The sequence below is a fragment of the Anolis sagrei genome, chromosome 12 (genome assembly GCF_037176765.1).
Source record: "Anolis sagrei isolate rAnoSag1 chromosome 12, rAnoSag1.mat, whole genome shotgun sequence".
Lineage (NCBI taxonomy): Eukaryota > Metazoa > Chordata > Lepidosauria > Squamata > Dactyloidae > Anolis > Anolis sagrei.
Window position 1 is genome coordinate 166,491 of NC_090032.1, and position 21,773 is coordinate 188,263.

General features: G+C 49.4%; 3 protein-coding genes across 3 annotated transcripts; all 3 read left to right on the forward strand.

Annotated features, from left to right (window-relative positions):
- The first annotated feature begins 55 nt into the window (after positions 1–55).
- On the forward strand, positions 56–8,322 carry FLAD1 (flavin adenine dinucleotide synthetase 1). Its single transcript, XM_060757901.2, has 7 exons — positions 56–296; positions 2,656–3,418; positions 4,382–4,529; positions 5,624–5,722; positions 6,841–7,030; positions 7,116–7,189; positions 8,122–8,322. The coding sequence occupies exons 1-7, from the start codon at positions 138–140 to the stop codon at positions 8,255–8,257; spliced, it is 1,569 nt and encodes a 522-aa protein (XP_060613884.2). The 5' UTR covers positions 56–137; the 3' UTR covers positions 8,258–8,322.
- Positions 8,281–21,142, forward strand: LOC132764078 (DC-STAMP domain-containing protein 2-like). Its single transcript, XM_067472265.1, has 14 exons — positions 8,281–8,330; positions 11,127–11,297; positions 11,811–11,912; positions 12,912–13,106; positions 13,377–13,442; positions 15,130–15,343; positions 15,507–15,664; positions 15,766–15,930; positions 16,026–16,193; positions 17,638–17,738; positions 17,831–17,961; positions 18,713–18,840; positions 18,979–19,072; positions 20,821–21,142. Exons 2-14 carry the CDS (start codon positions 11,141–11,143, stop codon positions 21,131–21,133), a joined length of 1,992 nt encoding a protein of 663 aa, XP_067328366.1. The 5' UTR covers positions 8,281–8,330; positions 11,127–11,140; the 3' UTR covers positions 21,134–21,142.
- Positions 9,672–10,068, forward strand: LOC137097741 (DC-STAMP domain-containing protein 2-like). Its single transcript, XM_067472651.1, has one exon. It carries the CDS (start codon positions 9,700–9,702, stop codon positions 10,066–10,068), a length of 369 nt encoding a protein of 122 aa, XP_067328752.1. The 5' UTR covers positions 9,672–9,699.
- Positions 21,143–21,773: the final 631 nt, after the last annotated feature.

Below are 21,773 nucleotides of genomic sequence, written 5' to 3' on the forward strand. Positions count from 1 at the left end.
AAGGGGACGCCGCCGGTATTATTGATGGTAGGGTGGCTTGGCCCCTGAGCGTGTGCAGAGTGCCCTATGAGCGACCCGGCCGCGTTCCTTCCTTCCTCCCTTTTTCTCTCCGCAGGCTGAGGGCCGCGTTGCTGCGGATGCGCCTGCGCAGGAGCCTGGCCCTCGTGAGGGGGCTCTGCGGGAGGGGGCGAGCCATGGCCGCGCGGAGAGATGGCGTCACTACCGGGACAGAGGGGGAGGGCGAGGGCGGCGACGTCACTGCCGGGATCATCATCATTGGCGACGAGATCCTGAAGGTGAGCCGGAAGTGGCCTCTCTGGGCGGAGACTCGCATCTCTCTGGCCCGAGTCTGAGTCCTGAACAGGCCCAGAGCTGGTCACGTGGCCTGCAGCCCCGCCCACCACACAGAGTTCAGGAAAAGACAAGACACACACACACGATACAGTAAACAATCTGAATCATACACGTGATAAATAACTATTTATTTATTTACGACGTTTGTATGCCGCCCTTCTCACCCCGAAAGGTATATATTACATACAATATATTATATTATTAGCATAGTATATTAGATATTAGCATAGTACAATATCAGCATTAAACATTGCAGCATACCACTATATCGTAATATTATAAGGAAAAGACAAGATACACATATACAATACAGTAAACAATCTGAATAATAATAATAATAAATAAAACTTTATTAATACCCCGCTGCCACCATCTCTCTCCCCAAGGGACTCGGAGCGGCTTACATGAGGCCGAGCCCAACAACACATCAATAACAAAAAGCAATAAGCAAATAAAACAATACAATGAATATAAATCGCATATAAACAACAACAATAATACACATGACAAATAACTAGTCTCGGAGGCTTGTAGAAGGCGGCTCTTCCCAAGACCATCTAGCCCAGTCATGAGCAAATAATAATATTTTATTTTTATTATTTATTTTATTTCGGTTTCTTCTACCCGGCCCTTCTGACCCCGAAGGGGACTCAGGGCGGCTTACAAAGCCACAATTCAACGCCAACATCACATAACAACAATAAGACAAAATAACATCAATTAAACAGTTGAAACAGTTAAACAACAATTCCTGCATTACAACCCTAAAACTGATAAAACCAATAAAACAATACAAACCCAATTACTCCTCATTGACGGTCAGCATTAACTATCTCATAGTCGAAATTCCATTTCCACATTATCAGTCCTAATCGTCTGATTGTCCTTATCTAGTTGTCAGATTGCCCAAAGGCCTGGTCCCACAACCACGTCTTTACTTTCCTCCTGAAGGAGAGGAGAGATGTTGACGACCTAATTTCCCCCGGGAGAGAGTTCCACAGGCAAGGGGCCACCACTGAGAAGGCCCTGCTCCTCGTCCCCACCAACCTCACTTGTGATAGTGGTGGGGTCGAGAGCAGGGCCTCCCCAGATGATCTCAAACTCTGGGGTGGGACGTACAGGGAGATGCGTTTGGACAGATACACTGGACCTGAACCGTACAGGCTTTTGTAGGTCAAAACCAGCACCTTGAATTGTGCTCAGAACTGAACCGGCAGCCAGTGGACCTGACACAGCAGGGGGGTGGTGTGCTCCCTGTATGACGCTCCAGTGAGCAGTCTGGCTGCTGCTCGCTGGACCAATTGAAGTTTCCGAACAGTCTTCAAGGGCAACCCCACGTAGAGTTGTGCGTATAATAATAATAATAAACTTTATATATACCCCGCCACCATCTCCCCAAAGGGGACTCGGGGCGGCAAACGTGAGGCCAAGCCAAAGAGTTACAATGCCGCAAAGTAACATGCAACAAACAGGTAATAACACCAAATAAAATGCAAACAACAACAGGTATACAATAAGCAAGCACAACTGAAAAAAATTGGTCGTGTCAGAAGCGACCTGAGAAACTGCAAGTCGCTTCTGGTGTGAGAGATTTGGCTGTCTGCAAGGACGTTGCCCAGGGAACACCTGGATGATTTGATGTTTTATCACCCTTGTGGGAGGCTTCTCTCATGTCCCCTTTGCACGAGGAGCTGGAGCTGATAGAGGGAGCTCATCTGCCTCTCCCCAGACTCGAATCTACGACCTGTCGGTCTTCAGTCCTGCCGGCACAAGGATTTAACCCACTGCGCCACCCATCGGGGGCTCCACAACTAAAATGATGGAAGATTACAAACGGAGTGGGTGGGCTAACTTCGGCCCTCCAGGTGTTTGGGATAGGCTGATAGGAATTGTGGGAGTTGAAGTATTTATTTTTTTATTTGCAACATTTATATGCTGCCCTTCTCACTTCAAAGATACAAGATATATATACATACATTATATTATATTATTAGCATAGCACAAAATCAGTATTACATATTACTATATTGTACTAGACCATCAAGAGGTACCGCTTCTGCGGGAAGAGAATGGGCACTCCATGGAGTCATGCTGGCCACATGACCTTGGAGGTGTCCACGGACAATGCCCACTCTTCAGCTTAGAAATGGAGATGACCCCCAGAGTCACAACTAGACTTAAGGTCAAGGGGAAACATTTTCCTCGTTATTGTTATTATTCCCTTAGTGTTGGAAGGACAAGTCTCCTCCGACTTGTCCTTCTGGGCCCTTATCCCCCCCCCCCCCCCCTCGCTCTCCTTAGGGCTACACTCAGGACACGAACTCCTTCTTCATGTGCAAGGTGCTGCGCTCGCTGGGTGTCCGCGTGGCCAGGATCTCGGTGGTGCCGGACGACGTGGCGGCCATCGCAGGAGAGGTCTCCTCCTTCTCCACCCGGTTTTCTTTCGTCCTGACCTCGGGGGGTGTTGGCCCAACACATGATGACGTCACCTTCGAGGCGGTGGCCCAGGCCTTTGGGGAGCGGACCACCCCGCACCCGGAGATGGAGGCGCTGGTGGAGCGCTTCTTTGGCCGGTCGGAGGCCGCCGGCTCCGGGGCTGCCAAGCTGGCCCGCCTGCCCCCCTCCGCCCTCCTCCACTACGGCGTGGACAAGGCCACCGGCCAGAGGCTGCCCTTCCCGCTGGTCAGCGTCCGCAACGTCTACGTCTTCCCCGGCGTCCCGTCCCTGATGCGCCGGGCCCTCGAGGGGCTGGGCCACCTCTTCCTCAACAAGGAGACCCGCTTCCGCTCCCGGGAGATCTACCTGGATGCCGACGAGGCCCAACTGGCGCCCCTCCTGGACCGCGCCCAGGCCAGCTTCGGGCGGCGCACCAGCTTGGGCTCCTACCCGGACTGGGCCAGCAACTACTTCCGGGTCAAGCTCACCCTGGACTCCGACTCCGAGGCAGACCTGGAGGAAGCCTACGCACACCTGATGGAGGCGCTGCCCAAGGAGACTGTGGTGCCTGTGGTGACCGACCCTGTCTCCCGAGCGGCCGAGGATGTGTCTGCATTGGCGGAGTCCGGTAGGTGGCCCTCCTTGGTGTGGGACGTGGTTCCTGGGGGACTTGAGAGGTGAAACCAAGCACGTTGCCAGGTAGGAGGTCATGGCAACGATCATAGAGAGGAGGGCTCAGAGCAAAGGCACCGGGATTGTGGCGCAGCTGGCTGAGTGTCAGCTGCATTAAGATCACTCTGACCAAAAGGTCATGAGTTCGAAGCCAGCCCGGGTTGGAGTGGGTTTCCAACCAATTGTGTAGCCCGTTGTCGACCTTTGCAACCCGAAAGACAGTTGCATCTGTCAAGTAGGAAAATAAGGTACCACCTTGAAGTGTGGGGAGGCTAAATTAACTGATTTATGAGGCCATAAAGAAGACTCCAGCAAAGCATTCCAGCGGGGAAGCATGCGGGGAATGCGGAAGTGCTTCATCAGCGTCGCAGATGGACGAGGAAAGCGACAGCTCCCCTGGCAGCCAGAAAGTTAAATAGCCTCTGTCTATGTCTGTATACGTTGTATGTCTAATTGGCATTGAATGTTTGCCATATATGTGCACACTGCAATCCGCCCTGAGTCCCCTGCTATGGGGTGAGGAGAAGGGCGGAATAGAAAAGCTGTCAATAAATAAATAAAAAGGCTGGGCTGGATGGGCCTTGGGATCTTTCTGTAGCCTTCTAACTACAGTTCCCATCAGGCTTCTCAGCACACCAACATGGCTGAGAGACGGGAAATGACTCAACCCAGAGTCCCTTCCAAAGGTACAGAGTTGCCTTCCCTTGTCCTAGGGTCTCTCCACACCGTAGAATGAATGCCTTTTGGCACTGCTTTAACTGCCGTGGCTCCATAATAATATTATTTCTTGGAGTCCTGAGAGTGGTCATGTGGCGAGGCACCAGAACTCCCGCAGTGTGGAATCCGTGTCTCCACGGGTCGATCCGAGAAGTCAGGCTTTCGTGGCAACCCGGTGTCACTTCTTGCTCCTTCCCCGCAGGCTCCCCTCTCGGCCAGAAGGTGGCAGCCGCCGTCCGCACCATCGAGGAGGCCTTGGACCGCTACCCCTTCTCGGGGCTCTGCGTGGGCTTCAACGGGGGCAAGGACTGCACCGCCCTGCTCCACCTCTTCCACGCGGCCGTCCAGAAGTGAGCCTCCTTCCTTCCTTCCTTCCCTCGCTCCCTCCCTTTGCCACCCTCTTCCACAAGAGAGGGGCAACCCAGATAATGGGGATCGTGACTGGGGATAATGGGAAGCATAGTCTGTCAGTGTATTGTCGAAGGCTTTCATGGCTGGAGTCACTAGGTTCTTGTGGGTTTTTTCGGGCTATAGAGCCATGTTCTAGAGGTATTTCTCCTGACGTTTCGCCTGCATCTCTGGCAAGCATCCTCAGAGGTAGAGGTCTGTTGGAATTAGGACAAAGGGTTTATATATCTGTGGAATGGCCGGGGTGGGGCAAAGAGCTCTTCCCTGCTGCAGTTAGGTGTGAATGTTTAGCTGATCACCTTCATTAGCATTTGAAGGCTTGCCTGAGCCTGGGAAAATCTCTTGCTGGGCTGTGTTAATCTGTGCCTGGTTGTTTCCTCTCTGTTGTTTTGCTGTTGTAAACATTCACACTTAACTGCAGCAGGGAAGAGCTCCTTGCCCCACCCCACCCCAGCCATTCCACAGATATATAAACCCTTTGTCCTAATTCCAACAGACCTCACTACCTCTGAGGATGCTTGCCATAGATGCAGGCGAAACGTCAGGAGAAATACCTCTAGAACATGGCTCTATAGCCCGAAAAACCCCACAAGAACATAGTCTGTCAGCCTCGTCCCTGGAATCAGAAGCCTCTAAATCCTGAGCAGTTGGATCTGAGACATGCGTATTTGAAGCAGTTGCGCTTCTCTGCTCTTCCCCTGCCTCTGTGGTTCTTCAATCAAGCACACGGGAGCTCTCTATCTCTGCCAAGAGCCCTTTGTGGTTCATTGTTTATTATTGTTCCAAATTATTTATTCACAATTAGTTACAATCAAGACAATCATGGCGGGAGAGTGAGATGAAGCACACGGTCAGGTTCTGTTATCTCTTTGCGTGCATGCTTATTTCTGCGTTGACACCCTGGATATGACATTTGCCTCACTTGACCGGAGGGTCGTTCTGGCCCTGCCTCTCTAGGGCCGGAGTTGTGCTCAAGGCCCCAATGGCCAGCCGTGTGGCTTCCCCATTGAAAGAGGTCCCTTTCCTTCCCATCCAGGAGACACCCGGGGAGGACGGAGAAGCTGAAGGCGCTCTACATCCGCACCGTCTCCCCTTTCCCGGAGATGGAGGAGTTCATCCGAGACACGGCGCAACGGTGGGAGTCACCCTCTCAGTCTTTGCTTTAGATCTTGTCGAACATCTGTCTATTTATTATTTATTTACTTACTTACAGCATTTTTACCCCGCCCTTCCCACCCCGCAGTTTTATCGTCGGAACATTTGAGCATGTGCAAAGTTCAGCCAACGTTCCCTTCTTTTGTCCTCTCTTTGTCAGTTCTGCAATGGCACCAGGGCTCTAGTTGCATGTTGTAACGTATCAGAAATCCATTTGCTTTTTAAATATTCCATATGTAGTGTGTAGAAGCAGGCCTGGGACATCTTTGGGCCCTCCCTCCAGGTGTTTTGGACTCCAACTCCCACCATTCCTCACAGCCTCAGGCCCTTTCCTTTCCCCCCTCAGCCGCTTAAGCTAATTTATTTATTTATTTATTATTTCAATTACTTATCCCCCGCCCTTCTCACCCCCGAGGGGGGACTCAGGGCGGCTTACATACAAAGGCACAATTCGATGCCTGAATCAATAAACAAACAAGATAAAAAACATTAATACATAATACAGTTAACAAGATAAAAACATTAATACATAATACAATAGCAAAACAATCTCATGCTCAGAGTTCAGAGTTCCATAGGTTCATTCCATTCCACTCGCCCATGTTTATCGTCAGATCTTCCCTTAGCTGCCAAAATGTCCAAAAGCTTGGTCCCACATCCAGGTCTTCAGTTTTTTCCTGAACGCCAAAAGGGAGGTCGCTGATCTAATCTCCCCGGGGAGTGAGTTCCACAGGTGAGGGGCCACCACTGAGAAGGCCCTGCTCCTCGTCCCCGCCAGCCTCACTTGTGATAGTGGCGGGGTCAAGAGCAGGGCCTCCCCAGACGATCTTAAATTTCGAGATGGGATGTAGAGGGATGACAGAGGGATAGACCTGAGAGAGCCTACCTTCGGGTCCCGATAAATAAGACGGGAGAATAATGGATCTAAGAGATGCCTACCTTCAGGTCCTGATAGCTAAGCTGAGGGAGCGATAGACCCAAGAGAGTCCTGGAGCGAGGGTCAAAGATGTCCCAGGCCTGATTCAGAAGCGCCGTGAGCATTACTATGTTCCTCACGTTCGGGTCGTCCTGACAGAGCTTCTTCCCATCCTCCGGCAGGTACAACCTCCAGGTCTGCGACGTCCACGGGAACATCAGGGAGGCGCTGGGGGACCTGAAGGCCCGGCACCCGGAGCTGGAGGCCGTCCTGATGGGCACGCGCCGCACGGACCCCTACTCCTGCACCTTGTCGGCCTTCAGCCCCACGGACCCCGGCTGGCCCCCCTACATGAGGGTCAACCCCCTCCTGGTCAGTCGGGCTCTGAGGGCCGTCCCGAGGGGGGTACAAGCCTGGGCATCGTCCTATTGAGTTCTCTCTGCTTTCTGCCCCACAGGACTGGACCTACCGGGACATATGGACCTTCCTCCGCAGCCTCTACGTCCCTTACTGCATCCTTTACGACAAAGGGTAGGAAGGCTTCGTGTTTTCTCTCAAGGCAGGGGGCCGACTCACATCAATCAACAAGGCCTCGTTGGGTGGGGGAAGGGACCCAAAGAAGGCCATCCAGTCCAACCCCTTTCCCCATTATAGACAGAGAAGACTCATAGAGTTGGAAAGGACCTCCAGAGGCCACGCAGTCCAACCCCGTTTCTCCTGCCAGGCAGGGAAAGCGCCATCAAAGCCCCCCCGACAGATGGCCATCAAGAGGTATTGAGCACCACCCAGGCTAAGGATGTCTCCAGGCAGCAAACAATTCAAAGGGAACAAAGGCCAAGCTATTATTATAATTATTATTATTACAAGCAATTAACATGATTATTATTATTATTATTAGTGTTCATTATTATTATTATTAGTGTTAATAATAATAATAATGTGCCTTGAGACGACTTATTATTATTATTATTACAAGCAATTAACATTATTATTATTAGTGTTCATTATTATTATTAGTGGTAATAATAATAATAATAATAATAATGTGCCTTGAAATGACAACTTTTTCTTCTTATTATTATTACAAGCAATTAACATTATTATTATTATTATTATTAGTGTTCATTATTATTATTCGTGTTAATAATAATAATAATAATAATAATGTACCTGGAGACTACTTCTTCTTATTTTTCTTATTATTATTATTATTATTATTATTATAGAAGTAGCCTGGCCTTTGTTCCCTTCTGAATGGGGGGCTGCCTGGAGATATCCTTAGCCTGGGTGGTGCTCACTGGCCCTTGTCTGCTTCCTGCCTGGAGACGTTGTTGTTGTTGAAGTCGCCTGGCCTTTGTTCCCCCCTGAATGGGGTGCTGCCTGGAGACATCCTTAGCCCGGGTGGCCCCACTCAAGGCATGCAACCCTTTCCCTCTTGTGTTCCCCCCCCCCCCCGCATTCAGGTACACGTCCTTGGGGAGCATGAGCAACACCAAGAAGAACCCTGCCTTGCACTACACTGACGCCCGCGGGCGAGAAAGCTACCGGCCGGCCTACGAACTGGAGAACGAGGAGGACGAGCGCACCTCCCGGCATTGACCCCAGTCGTGTGCGCGCCCTCCCCTCCGTCTTGGAAAGATAATAAAAGCAGCCAATGAGTTCTAGCGCCTTGGTGGGTTGTTTTGGACTTCAACTCCCACAATTCCTCACAAGGCAGGGTGTTGGTGGGGTTAAAAGCAATGGGCGGGGCCTGGCTGGAATGTGGGCGGGGCTAGTTGCCAAGACTGGCAGGATCTCAGAAACAAGGGGCGGGACTTCTTGGGAAGTGGGCGGGGCTAGATGCAAGGGGTGGGGTTTCGTCAGAACGCAGGCAGGGCAGCAAGTCAAAGGAACTTCAGAAAAATGGGCGGAGACAGTGAAATGTGGGAGGGGCTGTAAGCATATCAGGGCGGAGCCTCATCCAAATACAAAGTGCCAAGACTGACAGGCTGTACGCAAGGGGCGGAGCCTGTTTGGAATGTGGGTGGGGCTAGTTGCCAAGAGGAACAAAGAGGAAAGGGGAGGGGCCATCTTAGAATGTGGGTGGGGCCTGGTTGGAATGTGGGTGGGGTCAGGTACCAAGAAGAACAAAGGGAGGGGCTATCTTAGAATGGGGTGGGGCCTATTCAGAATGTGGGTGGGGCTAGAGGCAAAGGGTGGAGCCTGATTGGAATGTGGGTGTGGCCAGATAACAGGAGGAGCAAAGGGAGGGGCCATCTTAGAATGTGAGCGGGGCCTATTCAGAATGTGGGTGGGGCTAGAGACAAGGGGGGGCCTGGCCAGAATGTGGGTGGGGTTAGATGCCAGAAGGGGCAAAGAGGAAAGAGAAGGGGCCATATTAGAATGTGGGTGGGACTAGAGATGGGTGGAGCCTGGTTGGAATGTGGTTGGGGGTTAGATACCAAGAACAATGGGAGGGGCTATCTTAGAATGTGGGTGGGGCTAGAGGCAAAGGGTGGGGCCTGGTTGGAATGTGGGCAGGGCTGGTCAGAATGGGTGTGGCCAGATAACAGGAGGAGCAAAGGGAGGGGCTATCTTAGAATGTGGGTGGGGCCTATTCAGAATGTGGGTGGGGCTAGAGACAAGGGGGGCCTGGCCAGAATGTGGGCGGGGCTAGATGCCAGAAGGGGCAAAGAGGAAAGGGGAGGGGCCATCTTGGAATGTGGGTGGGGCCTATTCAGAATGTGGGTGGGACTAGAGATGGGTGGGGCCTGGTTGGAATGTGGGTGGGGGTTAGATACCAAGAACAATGGGAGGGGCTATCTTAGAATGTGGGTGGGGCCTATTCAGAATGTGGGTGAGGCTACAGGCAAGGGGTGGGGCCTGACTGGAATGTGGGTGGGGCCAGATGCCATGAAGAACAATGGGAGGGGCCATCTTAGAATGGGGGTGGGGCCTGGCTGGAATGGGGGCGGGGCTGAGGGCAGGTCCAGTTCAGAACCTGGCAGGTGGTGGGCGGGGCTGAGGGTGGGCCCCCATTGTCCCTCCCTCCCTCTTTAGCCATGGGCCTCCTGGCCAACCTCTCCCCGCAGCGGGTGAAGGCCTCCTTGCAGAAGGGCCGGCGGAAGCGGGCGGCCGAGGACGAGAAGATCCCGGCGTCCTTGGAGGAGAGCCAGGGGCGGGCCCTGGTGCGCAGCGTGGGGGGCTTCGCGCTGGGCCTGGTGCTGGCGGGGGCCTACGGGGCGGTGGTCATCTTTGCCCAGGGCTACAACATCTGGTACTGCCTGATGTCCACCCTGACGCTGGCCTTCAGCCTGGCCCTGGGCATGGCCTTCTCCCGCAAGGTCCGGGCCACCGTCCTGCTCACCATGCCGCAGGTCTTCTCCCGTGAGTGGCTGGAATATTGTCAAGGGGGGCAGAAGGGAGAGTAAATGCACATTAAGTCAATCCTCTCACAGCCTCTTCCAGCTGTGCAATGGGACAGACTGTCTCCAAAGCAAGCAAGTACTTCCGATCCCTCAAATACTACAGAGTCTTGGTCACTGTTAGCAGAGATTCAATTCCACAAGTAGCGCACCAGCTTGAATAAACACACTTGAGCTCTGGCTTTGATCCAAACTCCTTGGGAGGTTGATTCTTCAGTCGTAGCTACACACAACTATTTACAGGTGTGTTTTCAGTATAGAAATACAGCCATAGCAAGACACTCGAACAACGCGGAGGGCAATGGATTACGGATGCAGAGAGATCATGGCAAAGAAGAAGTGCACAAACAAGCCACTCCCATTCTCCCCTCCCCCGTGATCATAGGAAATGACTCAGCTGTCTCTCTAGGATCACATCTCCACTCTCTTAACTGTGCTGTGAACACATGTCCATTAGAACTGTATTTTTATCACAATGGAGTTACATGCAATGCATATCTATCTAATATAACATTTCCCTACCTGACAAATATTTGATATATTATGCTATGGAATATCTACAGGGGCATAAAGAACAGCAAGGAGCGTTGATGTTTTTGGATGCAGAGAAGGCTTTTGATAACTTTCATTGGACTTTTTATAGATAGAATGCTAGGAATTGTGCGAGTTGAAACACAAAACACCTGGAGGGTGGGTTGAAGTTTGCCCATACCTGATGTAGATGCTTAAGAAGTCATATGCATCTATCTATTGGGACCTGAAGGTAGGCTTCTCTATCATCAATTTACCCGGGATCTGAAGGTAGGCTTCTCTGAGGTACATAATTCTATTATGTATGATGATAATAAGATCAAGGAGATTGCTATTGATGACCTTTGGGGGTTCCTTATCTATCTATTAGGACTTGTGGGAGTTGGAATCCAAAACACGTGGAGGGAGAGAGGGCCAACGTTGGCCCGTGTCTGCCCAACGGCAATTGGGAGGAATCTCAGGGCGAGAGCGCAGTCTTGAAAACGACACATTTCACTCTTGCCTTCCCGCCGGCCGTTGTGTCCCCCCTGCAGGCGAGGGCAAGACGATGCTGCTGTTCCTGGCCTTCTGCCTGGCCATAGAAGGGCCCTTCACCAACATCCTGCGCAACTTCACGCGCAGCGCGGAGGCCGTTTGCTGCGGCGCCGAACTCGCCCTCAACCAGACAGCCGAGATGGTGCAGCGCGCCAAGCAACCCCTCCTGAGTGAGTGAGGGAGGGAGCGAGACGGACACGGCTTGGGAAAGGGCCTTTGGGGGAGTCGGAAAGATGGAGCCCAAAACCCAGTGTCCTAATCCGACCACCATATTTCCTCACATAAGGATGGCTGCCAAGTCATTGTCGCACCTGGCAAATCCGGTATTTTTGTGCTCCTTGCATAACAGTCGCAGAGCTACTTGGGGCTGAGCCAGCCTGCCTCCCTTCCTTCCTTCTGCTCCCCTCTTCTCTCCTTCCTCCTTCCGCCAAAGGATCGAGTTCCAAAGGATCGAGTTCCTCCGAACTCAATCCTTCGGAGAAAGAAGGGAAGAGAGAAGAGCGGAGCTGCAGAGACTTCCATTTTATAGTTCTTCGGAGAAGGAAGAAAGGAAGGAAGGAAGGAAGGAAGGAGGGAAGGAAGGGGGACTCAGCCACAAATGGCTCTATAGTTTAAACAAACAAGCCAAGGGAGAGGGACCTGTCTGTCTGAGGCGGGGTGTCCCTTTTGTGCCCGCTGCCCAGACGCCTTGCAGAAGATCAAGGACATCGCGCGGAAGGCCAAAGTGGTGGGCGATCGCGTGCGGAAACTCTTCAGCTCTGTCATGGACGCCGTCAATCACGTCGGTGAGCCTCAAGTGGGATTGGCAGCAAACGAGGACAAAGGGGGAAGGAAGAGAGAAACTGGGACATTTCAGAAGCAAATGGGGGGGGAAAGTGGAAGGCGGAGGGTGCGCTGAGACGGGAAAGTATGGACGGGGTCTACTGACCATCCCCGAGTTACAAACATCCAACTTAAGAACGGGGCTGAGACAACAGGAAGTGAGAGGAATGTAATGTCATATAGTCTTCGTATTATTATATTATTGTTATATTTTCTTAGTACCTTATGCTATTATATACAGTATACATTAGTATTTATATATTCAGCCTATATTATATATTATATATTTTTATTATTAGTATATTATAATATTATTAAATTAGACATATATTCGTATTCTTGTAGTATATTATTATTATGTAAGTATAATAATAATAATATAGTAATATACTGATACTAAGCATAATATAGACTAAAAGGTAAATATAATATAAATATAATATAATTATATTTATATACTTATATAATTATAATATTAATATAATATAATTATATTATACATATATATTCTAAATATTCGTATTTTATACAATTATAGTATATTATATATTCTTAGCATGAATATATTATTATTATATTGTACCATTATATTATATATTATTATATATTATATATTAATATATTTGCATATTATTATGCGTACCCAGCAGTAGAGTAGCACAGCGCAAGGGCAGATGTCTTCACTGTGTCTGGTTGTGATCCTCAGGTTGTGCATTATATATTCTTAGTATTTGTACATTATTATATATTCTTAGTATATTGCACTATTATATATTCTTAGTATTAGTATATTATTATATTGTATCATTATATCATAGAATCCTAGTATTAGTATATTCGTATATTATTATACTTATATATAATTAGTATTACTATATTATGATATAACTACCATTATACTATATTATATTGTATATGATGAGCTGCGTTCTGTTTCCCGGGCCCTCTGGCTTCCCTGGCAGCCCGCTGCCTGCGCAACGTCTGGTACTGGCTGGTGCATTTGGGGGAGATCTGCAACCTGGAGATGGGGGCCCCCTACAAGAAGTGCGTGGCCCTCTTCGAGAAGGCCAAGGACGAGTGCATGCGGGTCGTGCCCTTGCTCTTCATCTTCTGCTACGTCGTCCTGCTCTTCAAGTACCTCTGCGGCCTGGCCAACCGTGAGTGGACCCCTGACCGCCGGAGGGAGGGCTCTTGAGAAAGGACACCTCTTCCTTTAGCCGCTTGACCCACATCTCACTTGGTTCCAGAGTGCTATCAATGGGCGATGACTCCAAGCACAAACAGCTAAGGAACCCTGAGTGCATTGTCTTTGAATGTATTGTTTTGTCCTTGACCTGCGGTCAGTCCTGCCCGGCCAAGTGGCCAAAGGGGCCGTGGCGGGACGAGACCGCTCTCCTCCTCACGCTGGCCTTGCTTCTTCCCGGCAGTCCTCCTCGTCTTCTGCATCATCCCCAACTACATTGTCCCGTTCCTGCGCCAAAAAGTGGCTGAACGTGAGTATTGGACGTTGACCCTAGTCTTTTGTTTCTAATTAGGCAATTGTACACTAATTAGATGCTCTGAGGAAGGTCAGTTAACTGCTAGAAATGAGAACAAGAAGTCGGGTCAAGCAAGGCTGCGTACTGGCCCCGACTGCAATCCATTTATTTCCCTGCAATTGGTGAATGGTCAGAGTCCCAAGATACATCCAACCCATAGGTCAAGGTCAAGGTTCTCCCCTGACCTTAAGTCAACCCATATTAATAATTTTATTTCTTACCCGCTTCTCCCTCACGGCTCGAGGCGGGATACCACATCTTCCCTCATTCTTGTACGCAGATGACCCTGTGCTGTTGTCCTTATCTAGTATTGGTCTCAAACACTTACTATATTGTCGAAGGCTTTCATGGCCGGAATCACTGGGTTGTTGTAGGTTTTTTCAGGCTATATGGCCATGTTCTAGAGGCATTCTCTCCTGACGTTTCGCCTGCATCTATGGCAAGCATCCTCAGAGGTAGTGAGGTCTGTTGGAAGTACGAAAAATGGGTTTATATATCTGTGGAATGACCAGGGTGGGACAAAGGACTCTTGTCAGCTGGAGCTAGGTGTGAATGTTGTAACTGACCACCTTGATTACCATTTGATAGCCCGACAGTGCCTGGAGCAATCTTTTGTTGAGAGGTGATTAGCTGTCCCTGATTGTTTTCCCTCCAGTAGACAAGAGTCCTTTGTCCTACCCTGGACATTATTCCACAGATATATAAACCCTTTTTCCTAGTTCCAACAGACCTCACTACCTCTGAGGATGCTTGCCATAGATGCAGGTGAAATGTCAGGAGAGAATGCCTCTAGACCATGGCCATACAGCTCGAAAAAACCTACAACAACCCAGTGATTCCGGCCATGAGAGCCTTCAACAATACAGTATTAAAAAACTCTAAAATTACAACAGCACAACAACAGAGAGGAAACAAACAAGGACATCTAATCATCTCTCAACAAAAGATTGCTCCAAGCATAGTCAGCCCATTGTCTGCTAATCAAGGTGGTCAGTTGAAACATTCACACCTCGCTCCAGCAGACAAGAGTCCTTTGTCTCACCCTGGTCATTCCACAGATATATAAACCCCTTTTCCTAGACCTCACTACCTCAGAGGGTGCTTGCCATAGATGCAGGCGAAACGTCAGGAGAGAATGCCTCTGGAACATGGCCATACAGCCCGAAAAAATCTACAACAACCCAGTGATTCCGGCCATGAAAGCCTTCGACAATACAGAGAGGAAACAATCTGGGACATCTAATCACCTCTCAACAAAAGATTGCCCCAGACACTGCCAGGCCATTAAATGCTAATCAAGGTGGTCAGTTGAAACATTCTCACTTAGCTCCAGCAGACAAGAGTCCTTTGTCCCACCCTAGTCATCATTCCACAGATATATAAACCCCTTTTCCTAGTTCCAACAGACCTGAGGATGCTTGCCATAGATGCAGGTGAAACGTCAGGAGAGAATGCCTCGAGAACATGGCCATATAGCCCGAAAAAACCCTACAACAACCCACTTACTATATTGCTTTGCAAACAGACTGGGAATTAGCAAGGTTAAACCCAGAAATCTCATCTTTGCCAAGGAGTGGAAGCGCATGTCTTGGCGGATTACGGCCTCCTTTCACGTTTGTGCGTGTGGTGTTCCTGTCCGCAGCCATTGTGGGCGTCCTGAAGCGCATCCGGGGCGAGTTCGAGTTCAACCTGACCACCATCAACACCTACGACGTGACGGTCAACGCCAGCAAGAGCCTCTCGCAGGTGGCCGCCGACATCATGGAGGACGTGGGCAACCGCCTGCAGCCGGCCAGGGAGGCCATCGGGATGTTTGGCTACGTCTCCTCCTTCATCATCCTCTTCGTCTACATCAAGTGAGGGCCCCAAAACACACCCCACGGTTCCACTGCACCCATTCTCCAGCGTAGAAGGAATTGTGGGGAGGGGCCCCTAGAGACCATCCAGCCCCATCTCAGCATGGGCAGCCGTATTCGACATTAGCCGCCTTTCCCCACGTCTCTTTCCAACTCCGGACAGGGCCTTGATGTACCGGAAGCGCTACTTGCAGGACGACGGCTACGACAACATCTACATCACGAGGCCCTTCCTGGAGATGGACGCCATGCGCCGGAGGCTCAAGAGGCCCACCGTCCTGCCGCTCTCGTCCAAGGAGAGCGGCCGCTACATCCGCCCCGGTAGGTAGCACCTGTCCCTCTGTCCACTCGTCCGTTTCGGGACCGGATCCTGCCCCAAACCCCCTCGAACGGTGCGTTGCCCTCCTCCTGCCCCTCCTCAGCCTCGCTGACCCTGCCCCGGAAGGAGCAGCTCCGCTACGCCTTGTCCCTGGTCTCCATCTGCCGGCAGATGATGGTGGTCATCCTCCTCATCGCGGCCGACTACTCCATCTTCTGGCTCTTTGACCTGGTGCGCTACCAGCTGCAAGGGGAGGTCGTCGCGAGAGGTGAGGGAAGGTCAGGGGTCGCGGGGGGCCAGGCTCCGAACCATTCAGTCCCATGCTGACGGTCAGGCGGACCCCTTATGCCCCCCCTTTTCCAGCCCCAGTGACCATGACGGTGGACGTGGAAGGGTCCGGCTACTCGGGAGAGATGTACCGGGACATGGTCTCCTCCTTCTCGGTGCTGCAGCAAGGAAACGTCAGCGTCCTCTCCCACCGCTGCCTCCTGCGCCCCTCCGAGCCCGACTACCACGGATACGCCGTCCTCGGTGAGTGGTGGGGTTAGATCGGTCTCTAGGTAGTTATGCTTGTATGTATACATAGTTATGTATATACAGTTATGTGTATACATGTTCAACATCGACACAAATGACCAGCCACTGCCAGAAGGGACAGAGAGCTTCTTATGCTGATGATCGTGCCATCACCGCTCAAGCAAGGAGCTTTAAGGTGGTAGAACAGAAACTTTCCGAAGCTCTACGTGCTCTTCCTGCCTATTACAGGGGAAACCAGCTGATCCCTAACCCATCTAAAACACAGACATGTGCCTTTCATCTCAAGAACAGAGAAGCATCCCGAGCTCTGAGGATGATTACTTGGGAAGGAAGGCATCCCACGGGAGCATTGCAGCGCACCCAAATACCTGGGAGTCGCTCTGGACCGTGCCCTGACCTACAAGAAGCACTGCCTGAACATCAAGCAAAAAGTGGGTGCTAGAAACAATATCCTACGAAAGCTGACTGGCACAATCTGGGGATCACAACCAGACACAGTGAAGACATCTGCCCTTGCGCTATGCTACTCTGCTGCTGAGTACGCATGCCCAGTGTGGAACACATCTCACCACGCTAAAACAGTGGATGTGGCCCTTAATGAGACATGCTGCATTATCACGGGGTGTCTGCGCCCCACACCACTGGAGAAATTACACTGCTTAGCCGGTATTGCACCACCTGACATCCGCCGGGAAGTCACAGCCAATAGTGAAAGGACCAAGGCAGAGACATCTCCAGCTCATCCCTTGTTTGGATATCAGCCAGCACATCAATGGCTTAAATCTAGAAACAGTTTTCTAAGATCTACAGAGACACTCGCTGGAACACCTCAGCAAGCGAGAGTCCAAAAGTGGCAGGCGCAAACCCAGAACCTGATACCAAATGAGAGACTCCCCCCTGGGGACACAGAAGACGGGGCGACTTGGAAGGTGCTGAACAGACTGTGCTTGGGCACCACGAGATGCAGAGCCAACCTTAAGAAATGGGGCCACAAAGTAGAATCCTCGACATGCGAGTGTGGAGAAGAGCAAACCACTGACCACCTGCTGCAATGCACCCTGAGCCCTGCCACATGATGCACAAGGGAGGACCTCCTTGCGGCAACACCAGAAGCACTCCAAGGGGACAGAGACTGCTCAAAGGATATTTAATCCATTACCAAGTTTGCAAAATTTGTGGGTTTTTTAAATCTCTTTGTTTGTTTTTCTCTGTTAGAAATGCAATACAATGTTCTGGTTGCAGATGACACGATAAATAAATAAATAAATAAGTTGTGTGTATCAGTGTGTGCGTGTAAGTATATAGAGGTATATATATAGTTATGTGTACATGTTTATGTGCAAGTATGTATATGTTATGTATAGGTATGTGTGTATAGATTTATGCGTGTGTGTGTATATGTATGTATATATAGTTGTGTGTCTATGTGTGCCTCCAGGCATCCTGTACGGCATCTGCTTCTTCACGGCCATCTTTGGAGTCTACATCCAGCGCCTGCAGCGTGTCGTCTGCGCCTGGTACTATCCCTCCCGCGAACGAGTGAGTGAGCAGATCCATACTACATCTCCTCTCTTATGTCAGGATAGGGTCTTTCGTAAGGCCGATGGCTCTTCGTTGTCCTTTCCTCCCAGGAGCGGATCTCCTACCTTTACAACACCATCCTGACCCGGCGGACCGGCTTGGCCTCGGCCATCATGAAGGCCATTCGGCACCGGTCAGCGGACGGAGGCCACCAGAACATCCTCCTCATCTTTGCCGCCAAGTAAGACCCGTACGAGCCTCGGAGGGACTCTTCTCGCATTGGAGTGGTGCATCCTGGGTATCTTGGTCTCTGTAGCTCAGCGAGTGGCAGAGGATTTTTCTGACTCGTTGGAGGACGAGGGGTTTGATGGATTTCAAAGTGATGAGTCTGTCAGTGCTAGGAGAGAATTGCGGGCAGTTGAGGATGATGTTTTGCATTCCTGTGATCATTACCAGGCAACCAGGGATAGTGAGATTAATTTTCTTGGGGAACGGCCTTCGGGCAATGGGAGTTTTCCCAGGAAGCCAGATTAGGCTTGAGAACGGAGGGAGTGAAAAACAGACTAATTAGATGTTCTGAGGGAATCTGTGAGAAGACCTTGAAGCCCAGCTGTGTTCGGCATGATCTCATGGCTACTTGGTCGGGCTTAAATTAAGTGGTGTTGGCTCTGCGCTTCTCAGAGGATGGCTCTCTTGTCTGTCTCTGCTCTCAAGTTCATTTTTCAGGTTTCCTGTTGTTGGTCATGCCTGTGTTTCCTTGAAGAGTTTACCTTAGAAAAATTCCTGTTGTCTTGTTTATGGATTTCTGTTTGAAGTATCGCCGTGGATTTTGGCACTCTTGACTTTATGTACTTTGCCCTTTTTGGATTATTGCTATTTTTGTATCTGCTATTTTTCTGACCCTTCTGGAACTGCCTTTTACCAGTCTTACAAAATGGAGTTACAGCCAATGCATTCCTGTCTAACAGCGTGTCATCTACCAAACAAAACAGGTTCCCCATCTGCAAGTGGCTAGCAAAGAAGCTGGGCGTCCACGCCTCGTACTGCATGGGCTGCGGGAAGATCCGGGACGGAGAGGCCAGCGAGGACTTTGTGACCTGCAGCACCCCCTCCTGCCAAGGTCCGGCGCCTAAAAGGGGGGGGGGAGGTCAAAGGTCATACTGCCCCATTTGCTTTTGGTTGAGCCGAAAGGGAAGGAGAAATGTTATTATTATTATTATTATTACTAAACCTATGCAACCCGTTTTCACCTGGACAGGGATCTACTGCTCCGGCTGCTATCAGTACCTGAACAACACCTGCTCCGTCTGCATGGCTCCCCTCACCTTCCAGGGCGACATGGACGAGGAAGTGTAGGCCCACTTTCGGCACTTTCCCCCAGCTTGGGTTATACTGTATTTATATTTATTCTGAGGAAGTGTTCTAACGCACCTCCCCCTCGATGCCTTCCTTTCATTTTATATTTCTATTACATTAATTAATATTTATGATGGGGAAGTGTCTGCCCGCACCCCCTAAATCAGCATTTCTCAGCCTTCCTAATGCCGCGACCCCTCAACACAGTTCCCCATATGTTGTGTTGACCCCCAACCATCACATTATTTTCGCTGCTACTTCAGAACTGTCATGTTGCTATTGTTATGAATCATAATGTAAATATTTGAAATGCAGGATGTATTTTCATTCACTGGACCAAACTTGGCACAAATACTTGATAAGCCCAAATTCAAATACTGGTGGGATTGGGAGAGGGGAGTAAATTTTGTCCTTTGGGAGTTGTAATTGCTGGGATTTATAGTTCACTTACAATCAAAGAGCATTCTGAACTTCACCGATGATGGAATCGAACCAAACTTGGCACACAAAACTCCCACGGCCAGAGAAAATGCTGGAAGGGTTTGGTGGGCATTGACCTTTAGTTTTGGAATTGTAGTTCACCTACATCCAGAGAGCATTGTGGACTCAAACAATGATGGATCTGGACCAAACTTGGCACAAATACTCAATATGCCCAAATGCGAACGCTGGCGGGGTTAGGGGAAAATAGACCTTGACATTTGGGAGTTGTAGTTGCTGGGATTTATAGTTCACCTACAATCAGAGCATTCTGAACCTCACCAATGATAGAATTGGGCCAAACTTCCCACACAGTACCCCATGAACAACAGAAAACACTGTTTTCTGGTGGTCTTTGGTGACCCCTCTGACGCCCTCTCGCGACCCCCCCAGGGGTCCCGACCCCCAGGTTGAGAAACACTGCCCTAAATGCCTCCCTTTGATTTTATATTTTATTAGATTATATTTATATTTATGATGGGGAAGTGTTCATCCGCACTTCCTAAATGCTTTTGTTTCATTTTATATAGTTTGCCCATGCCTGCTCTATTATTATTATTATTATATTATTATTATTATTATTATTATATAATAATAATAATAATATAATTATAATAATAATAGAGCAGGCATTATTATTATTATTATTATTATTATAGGAGCCTCTGATGGCGCAGTGGGTTAAACCCCTGTGCTGGCAGGACTGAAGACCGACAGGTCGCAGGTTCGAATCCAGGGAGAGCGCAGATGAGCTCCCTCTGTCAGCTCCAGCTCCTCATGTGGGAACATGAGAGAAGCCTCCCACAAGGATGACAAAAACATCAAATCATCCAGGCAGTGTCCCCTGGGCAACGTCCTTGCAGACGGCCAATTCTCTCACATCAGAAGCGACGCTCCTGACACAACAAAAATTATTATTATTATTATTATTATTATTGGCTGTTAGGAATTGTGGGAGTTGAAGTCCAAAACACCTGGACTTCAGAGCCAAAGTTTGTCCATGCTCTCCATTAACGAACATTAACTCTACAATCCACAACACAACACAACACAGGCTTCTAAAATGGAGTCTCTGCCTGAATAGTCCCAGATCGGATCACATGGTCTGCAGTCCCTCCCACAACCTCATAGAGTTAAGGCAAAACTGCATACCGATATACACATCTACAGTATCGTAAGCAACCTGAATGATATGCATAACCAATAACTAGTCCAGCAGGCTTGCAGGAGGTTGGTCTTTCCAGCATGCGCTTCCCACCGGCAGGGACTCGAGTGATGAGGAGGCGATGGGGCTGTGGATCGGGGCCGTGCGGGCCTTGCGCGGGGCCACCGGCCGGGAGGAGCGCAGGAAGCGGCGGGAGCTCAAGGCCCGGATCGAGAGGGCCGCCAAAGGGGAAGGCGGCTGCCGGAAGCTCCCCGCACATGTGGCCAAGACCGTCCTGGCTCAGCTGCGCGAGGAGGAAGGAAGCAGCAGCAGCAGCGAAGGGAGCTCCTCCTCCTCCTCTTCCTCCTCCTCAGGCAGCTCCTCTTCCTCCTCTGAATCCGAATCCAGGCAAGCGCAACTATTATTAGTATGATTGCTATATGTATTTATACCCCACTATCTCTCCCGAAGGAGACTCAAAGCGGCTATGTATCCATTATATTATTATTATCATTATTATATGTATTTATATCCCGCTTTATATCTCCCAAAGGAGACTCAAAGTAGCTAAGTATCTATTATTATTATTATTATTATTATTATTATTATTATATTTATATCCTGCTTTATCTCTCCTGAAGGAAACTCAAAGCAGCTATGTATCCATTATATTATTATTATATATACCTATATCCCGCTTTATATCTCCCAAAGGAGACTCAAAGTAGCTATGTATATCTATTATTATTATTATTATTATTATTATATTTATATCCTGCTTTATCTCTCCCGAAGGAGACTCAAAGCAGGTATGCATCCATTATATTATTATTATATGTATTTATATCCCGCTTTATCTCTCCTTAAGGAGACTCAAAGCGGCTATGTACCCATTACATTATTATTATTATTTCTATCCTGCTTTATATCTCCCAAAGGAGACTCAAAGTAGCTATGTATCTATTATTATTATTATTATTATACCTCTTCTTCAGCTATGTATCCATTATATTATTATTATTATTTGTATTGATATCCCGCTTTACATCTCCCAAAGGAGACTCAAAGTAGCT

Coding starts and splice junctions, on each gene's coding strand:
- LOC137097741 (XM_067472651.1), top strand. CDS start 9,700: ATGGGCCTCCTGGCCAACCTCTCCCCGCAGCGGGTGAAGGCCTCCTTG.
- LOC132764078 (XM_067472265.1), top strand. CDS start 11,141: ATGCTGCTGTTCCTGGCCTTCTGCCTGGCCATAGAAGGGCCCTTCACC. Junction 15,344..15,506: donor ATCCTCTTCGTCTACATCAA/GTGAGGGCCCCA, acceptor AACTCCGGACAG/GGCCTTGATGTACCGGAAGC. Junction 15,931..16,025: donor AGGGGAGGTCGTCGCGAGAG/GTGAGGGAAGGT, acceptor CCCCTTTTCCAG/CCCCAGTGACCATGACGGTG.
- FLAD1 (XM_060757901.2), top strand. CDS start 138: ATGCGCCTGCGCAGGAGCCTGGCCCTCGTGAGGGGGCTCTGCGGGAGG. Junction 5,723..6,840: donor ATCCGAGACACGGCGCAACG/GTGGGAGTCACC, acceptor ATCCTCCGGCAG/GTACAACCTCCAGGTCTGCG. Junction 7,190..8,121: donor TGCATCCTTTACGACAAAGG/GTAGGAAGGCTT, acceptor CCCCGCATTCAG/GTACACGTCCTTGGGGAGCA.